The sequence below is a fragment of the Antechinus flavipes genome, chromosome 6 (assembly GCF_016432865.1).
Source record: "Antechinus flavipes isolate AdamAnt ecotype Samford, QLD, Australia chromosome 6, AdamAnt_v2, whole genome shotgun sequence".
NCBI classification, from domain to species: domain Eukaryota; kingdom Metazoa; phylum Chordata; class Mammalia; order Dasyuromorphia; family Dasyuridae; genus Antechinus; species Antechinus flavipes.
This window is the reverse complement of record NC_067403.1, coordinates 248182255-248189574: the sequence shown is the minus strand read 5'-3', so window position 1 is coordinate 248189574 and position 7320 is coordinate 248182255. Positions and strand designations below refer to the sequence as shown.

Below are 7320 nucleotides of genomic sequence, written 5' to 3'. Positions count from 1 at the left end.
CTGTAAATTACAAAAATGGCACATTGCACGTATAAGACAAACATTACTCAAAACCTTGATTGTGGGTTAGTTTGTTTACCACTTAATACAGTTCCTATTATATTAGTAGAAAATACTTCTTTGTTGATACTTGCAAAAACTCCTCTAACAATCTATGAGATAAACTTTTATTCATTTACTTTGTCCTTACCTATCAATTCCCATTAACCATATTAAGAAAAAAAGTTCTTTAAATATAGTATTATGAAGAATAATGGATATATTTTTAAACTAATATAGACTAAAAGTGTGATGGGATCATCGATTCAGGAATGGAAAGAACTTCAAAAATCAAGTCTAATAATCAATATTCTCATTTAAATCTCCCAAAAACTATTTGAGATAAATTCCATTCCTACATCTTTTCCCCTTTTTGCAGATAAGCAATGAGGAATCATTGACTTAACTGATTTGTCCAGACATATATAATTTTAAAAGTCTGAAGTTCTACTTAAATCAACATGTTGTTGAATCAAAGATCAAAGCTCTCTTTATATAACACATTACCAAACAAATCTTTTGTAGTATATGAAAATCTCTAGGTTTTTTTCTCTATGTATTTCTGTTTTTCAGAGCCCATACTCATCCATTGTCACACATGAGCTCAACAACCTGATTTGGGGAACTTTCAAGTCTATAGCATTTGATTCTTGAAAAACACTTGACCCCCTTTCATATCCGAAGAAATATTATTCCAGTTTTTTGAATGAGGAATCAAAGGAGCAGAAGGATCAATTTACCTTCCATGGAATCACAGAAGAAATAAATGAAAATTCAAGCAATATTAGAACTCAAATATGTAGTTCGTCAGGTATATAGATAGATAAAAAGATAGATATACATACAAATAGAAAGAGACACATAGGGAGAAGCAGGCAGACAAAATAAAATGGAAAATTAGAGAGAGTGAGACACAGACAAATATTCAAAGAGAGAAACAGAGATAAAAAACAGGATTGAGAGGCAAAGAGACAATAAAAGATTCAGATTAATAGAAAACATTCTGGGCCTGATAGAAGATTTTTATCAGTAATATAGTGAAAATAATATAAATGGTTTCCACCATGTTTTCCTACATTCTTCATGGATTTCTTCTTATATTTTCTCAGTTTAAAAATATTATAATAGCCTGCTGTAATTTATCCTATTTCATTCAAATAAAGGAAAAACCTGGCCAAAACCACATCCCAATCCTCTCTGTCACATCTTAATGGTACCTTGGCAGCCAGATTTGTTTTTATGTATTAGAGAATCTAATTCATTTTGAATATGTGGTGTAATTTCTTGGAAACTCCAAAATGCTACTAGATAGATAGTTAGATATAGGTATCTAGATATTTAGATATCTATAACTATCTATATATCTATATATGACTTTTAGTGGGCTTTGATAGAGGTGACTCCTAGTCAGATGTGAGTTGAATTAGATGACGTCTGAGGAGTTATGCTGATTTGAAATTGTCTGCTTTAGTACATATATATATGTGTGTGTGTATGTATGTAAGTGTATATATATATGCATGTATGTGTATATACAAATATACACACATGTATACATGCGTATGTAGATATTTAAAGAAACAACTTGGAACAGATAGCATGTGGCAGCTTATTTACAAGTTCTATGAGTACCTGAAATAATTCATGAGGGTAAAGGTGAAACTAATTAAATAAGACTAAAGGAGTGGCAAGTCCTTCCAAGCTGTGAAACATTAAATTGATGCCTGGGAATGTTAAATGTCATTGTCTGAAGCCTAAAGGCCAATTTACTTTAGTCCAGACATTGAAGATTATTACTAACCAAGCAGTGAGCCAATAAACATTTATTAATGGCTTATTTTATATGTCCCTCACCATACTAATCGCTGAGAATACAAAGAAAAGTAAAATACAGTCCTTCCTATCAAGGAGTCCCATAATCTCTCTGCAAATAACATACATATGTCAGTTTACAAACAAGCTATATTCAGGATAAATTAGAGGTAATCAAAAGAAGAAAGGCACTTATATTGAGATCAATGGATCAAGAAAGAATTCTATAGGTGAAATTTCATCTCAGACTTGAAGGATGCAGACTCCAAAATTAGAGATTACTCTGGGACCGCCCCCAAAAATATATGGTGAAGGAAAGAACAAAATAGCGCTGTTTGTGGCTGCCTTCTGAACTGAAATAGGGACAGGCTGTGTAGGGAATACAAAATTAGAACTCATATATTGTTAAGCGATCCACCAGTGGTCTTTTGGAAAGATTATTTCTATAACTATACCCCTGGTGTCCATTGACAACTGTTCCCACTCAAGGACTAGTGACTTTAGTCAACCACATAAATTTTAAAGCTATGATGAATCCAGGACTAAACAGGATTCCAATAAACTCTTGCCCATCATTCCTTGATCCTCTCCTATAATGTTTGGTATAGCTTTCTGGAGGATGTTGGGATCAGCCCGAGTCCTTGATCTTAGTGGAGGAGTGAAGGAGGCAGAAAAGCCACCAAGAGGGTGGTCAAAGATGGAATCTCTCAGTTCTAGTCCTTTCAGCCCTTATACACCTTACAATTACATCATTACAGAATACTGAACTATTCTCTCTCTCTCTCTCTATATATATATATAGTATGAACTAGAGAGTCATTACATCATCATACTAAGTATATATGTATATAAAAAGCAAGAGGTAATGCAGAAGAACTATTTATGAGAAAATGAATGAGTGAATTTTGGGAATGTAGAATAACTGTTATAACAAGTACCCAGATATTATTGGTCACTTAAATCTTTGTTTCTAGTCCTCACATAAGACAGGTTTCTAAACATTTTGATATCATGGAGTGGATTTTTCTAAGTTATTCTTTTGTTGCAGGTTGAATGACATCACTCTTAAATGGAATCTATGGAGAACAGATCTGAAATGGATGAGTTCATCCTTAAAGGAATAACAGATATTCCAGAGCTTCAAGTTCCTCTCTTCATAATGTTCACCTTCATCTACCTCACCACTCTGGTGGGGAACCTGGGGATGGTAGCTCTGATCTCCAGGGATTCCCAGCTCCACACCCCCATGTATTTTTTTCTCAGTAACCTCTCTCTGGTAGATTTTGGCTATTCTTCAACTATTACTCCCAAGGTAATGGCTGGGCTCCTCACAGGGAACAAAATTATTTCCTATAATGAATGTGCAGCACAATTGTTCTTCTTTGAGGCCTTTGTTATTGTTGAAAATTTCCTTCTAGCCACCATGGCCTATGATCGCCATGCAGCTGTGTGTAAGCCCCTACATTACACCACCACCATGACATCAACTCTATGTGTATCTCTGGTCTCTGGTGCTCACATCTGTGGCTTTCTGACCTCCTCCATAGTCATAGGAAACATATTTAGCCTTTCCTTTTGTAGGTCAAACATAGTGCCTCATTTTTTCTGTGATATCCCCCCTCTCTTACTTCTGTCTTGCTCTGATATTCACATCACTGAGTTAATAATCTTTATTTTGGGATCATTCAATGCCTTCTTCCCATTTCTTGTCATCTTTACTTCTTACTTGTTAATTTTCATCACTATCTTGAAGATTCGTTCTTCAGAAGGCCGCCAGAAAGCCTTCTCCACCTGTGCTTCCCATCTCACAGCAGTGAGCATATTTTATGGGACAGTCATTTTCATGTATTTCCAGCCTAGTTCAAACCATTCTATGGACTCAGACAAAATAGTGTCAATTTTCTACACCATGGTCATTCCTATGTTGAACCCTCTAGTCTATAGTCTGAGGAATAAAGATGTCAAAAATGCTTTCAGAAAAACTGTGAGAAGACAGCAACTTCAATTAGATCATCTTTTTTCTTAGAGAGAAAATCCAATCAGTATCGTCCACACTTTGGGATCCAGACATGAAACTGAGTAAAAAAAAATTTTTTTATGCACGAAGAAGTAGAATCCAAACTTTTACTTTTTCTTTTTTATTCGATCTCTTTATAGATCTATTTTCATATATTTGAATGTATGTATGTGTGTAGGTGTGTAGGCAGGTATATATGTGTGTGTGTATAATATACATAATACATATATGTATGTATATGTATGTAGGTTAATCTGTGTATGTGTGAATATAATATAGATATAATACTATATATTTGTGCACTGTTTATATGTATGTATACATATACCTTCTCTTTGGGGAAGGAGAAGTAAAAACTTCTTTCATGTAAAAAATCCAAAATATAATTCTATCAGTAATCAGTAGGATCAAAACCAACCAACAGGAAAACCTGGAACTAGTGCAGGTGGTGGCGAAAGTTTAAGTTGCTGCCCTGTGGAGATCCAGAAAAATGAGAATGGTGGCAGGCAGGGTCCCATCCCATGGCATGCCTGGTGTTAAGTGGGTTCCTTTCTGCTGTTGACCTCTGCTCACCTGGGATTCTTGCATGATAGGAAGCTGTGTCCAAAGAATTTCCTTGGGCACATTCTGCCCTTGCTCAGGTGAATGGTCACCTCATTATATCCTGGATCTCAACTTTTGCCACTTTCCCTCAACAAGACTATTCTTTTCCCAAATGAGATTTCTGGAAACTTCTCTGAGCATAAACACAAAGGGACAGTGCCCCTTTTCCATTTTCAGGAAGGCTGCCAAGGAAGAGATGGGTATACTGATGGTTGGATCATTCCTCCCCTCTTCCCAGAGGGAGAGGTTCTTGGAAAATGGCAGGATTCTTGACCTTTCTGGGCTCAGAGACAGACTTCAGGGTGATGGTGGCATCCTCAATATAGTAATTCCCTTCTGAGAACAAAGACCTTTTTCAGAAACCGATGGGCAGGTCAGTCCCCATGGTAGCCAAAGTGCTGGAATCTACTAGGATCAAGGACTTGATTATAGTGTACCAGTTGAATCTAAGAGTCTGCAACATCTGTCTCAAGTTCCAGAGGCTTTGGTGACTCCTGGGAGAAGATGAAGTCCTGGATACTGGCCAGGTTGCTGTCCAGGTGAGAAAGGCTAATGTCAGTGACAAACATTAAGGACCTAAAGAAGTCTAATAGGATTGTTGTATCTCAATTGAAGCCATGAGTGATTCCCATAGTCTATAGATTGTCCAGTGGAGTCTAGAGTTCCTAGGTACTCACTAAGTTCATTTTTCTCAAGGCAGGCTACACCAAAGTACTTCTTAAGGGAATCCTAGAGATAAAAAAGAGATGGTCCACCCATAGTACCAGAAGCAGAGGCAATAATGCTGGGCTCATTGTCCTAAAAAATAGAATCAGTAAAGTTATAAGGATCTCCACCATCAAGGAAGATGTTGGCTTGAAATGGTCTCCTTGATTTGGGGGGCTTTGGGGGACTGAAGAGGGGGGAAAACTGTTCATTCTTGATTCCTGTCATTCTAATTATCCTTTCATCCACATTGAAATTTGGTGAGTCCTAGGTGCTAGATTCAGATATCTGTCAAATCTGAGGAATATATGTTGGAAAGTATAGATTAAGGTAGAAAAGCCATATAGGGAGAAGAGCCACATGTGTGCTCTAAGGAATACAGGCAAATGTACTTGGACATAGATTGTGCTGAGCAGCTATTGAGAACAGAATCAGTCTTTAACCTGTAAATGGCTGGAGCCAAACAAAGCAAATTAGAAACAGGCTAGTAAGAGGTGAAAGAGAATTTTAATTAATTGTAGAGCAAGGAAAATATTTGTAAGTAGGAGGGGTCCCCTTGAGAAGGAGAGTTAAAAATGCTAGACAAAAGCAAAGTTCATATTCTTGAAATCCACTAGACTAGACCTTGACATAATCATTCTTAGCTCTGAGTAGCAGTTCTCAGGGAAGGTTCAGAGATAACAGGAATTTGTGGGTGGGAAGTCTCCAAGTTGATTGCCTCAAGTGTTAAGGGTCATTGGAGTCTTAAGTGCTATGGCAATATTTCCTTGGTAAACTAGCCTTTGTCAAAAACAAAGATGCTATTCCCATGTAGGGTCCATTAGATTAGCAGACTATCTTCAGATTGTTCCCTAAGTCTACAGCTTGGTCAGTGAGGCAGGGACATTGCTAGATCCTGCCATGCAAAGGCCCCTGGGAAACTCTAATATGGGGGCTGACAGTCTGGTAGACCAGGGATGTGGCCCCAAAGCAGCCATGTTCTGAGGGAGGTGAGCAAAGGCAGTGAGGGAAGTACAGGGCTAGACTGCTGAGAGTAGACCAGGTAAGGACAGAGTAAAGTCTGTGGTTTAATGCAATAGCTACTGGGGCTAAAGGAAAACAGCTGTCTCAGCCTGAGGCTCTACTGTAGCCAATATTGTTACTGCTGCCCACTGGGAAGACAGGACTCTGAGGCCCAGAATAGCCACAGGCATCTTGCAATCAGATTGTACCAAGTGGAATCCAAACTATTTCAAAGTCAAAATTACCTGATAGAAATTGTCACAAATTTGCAGTTGGGAGAGCCTCGAATTTATATTATCTCAGACATGTTCATGTTCTATTACACTAGGCAAATTCCAATCTATTTTCTTATGTATATGTGCTACTTGGAACTTGCATGTAGATCACTATTATTTTTAGAAAAGAATAGGGGTTCCTATGAGCACTTTGTTTTATTCTGTTTTTTTCAATGTCTTTTGAACTTTTGATTTAACATCTGATTGGAGTGGAATTAAGGTTGGTCATGGTATAGCAAATTTTGAAATATTTTATTATAAGAGTGGGAGATTCATTTTGATCACATTGGAAGAAATTAAGGAATAAGCACTATTAAGAACATTTAAGATGATTTATTTAGGAGCAACTCTATTCAATCATAATGAGGTAACGAGACAGACAAACACACACACACACATAAACATACACACAAAGACAAAGAAAGCAATTATTTTTGTAGGTCATTATCTGGGATGAAATATGGTCCATGTGAGCCTAGAAGTTTTGGTGGAGTGTGAGGGACTTTGATATGGGTTACAATTGGACTTCAAGTTGTTCAAGCTTTAGAAAGGGGGCAGTTTAATGCTGCAGTAGATAATCCTCTGTAGCTTTACAATTGTAGCTTTAGCAGAGGAAGTAACTGAGTCCCAATGATGTAGTGAGTTTCTGATGGGGCTTCCCAGACTTTGATATTACCAAATCTCCATTTGTAAATCTCTTTGGTTCTGTGTGGCTCAAATCTACAGGCACTAGGTCACTCTAAAGAAGGCATAAAGCACAATGAGTATGAGTAAGCTGCTGGTATAATATCAATAGATCAATAGTATGCCTGGAATCATAATTGTCAATGCCATATTTAATCATATTGAAAATCCATTTCTCTTAAA

At 37.1% G+C, this 7320-nt stretch overlaps 1 protein-coding gene across 1 annotated transcript; it reads left to right on the top strand.

Moving 5' to 3' along the window:
- Window positions 1–2920: 2920 nt before the first annotated feature.
- LOC127540338 (olfactory receptor 5B2-like) lies at window positions 2921–3877 on the top strand. Its single transcript, XM_051964980.1, has one exon. The coding sequence runs from the start codon at window positions 2921–2923 to the stop codon at window positions 3875–3877; it is 957 nt and encodes a 318-aa protein (XP_051820940.1).
- Window positions 3878–7320: the final 3443 nt, after the last annotated feature.

Coding starts and splice junctions, on each gene's coding strand:
- LOC127540338 (XM_051964980.1), top strand. CDS start 2,921: ATGGAATCTATGGAGAACAGATCTGAAATGGATGAGTTCATCCTTAAA.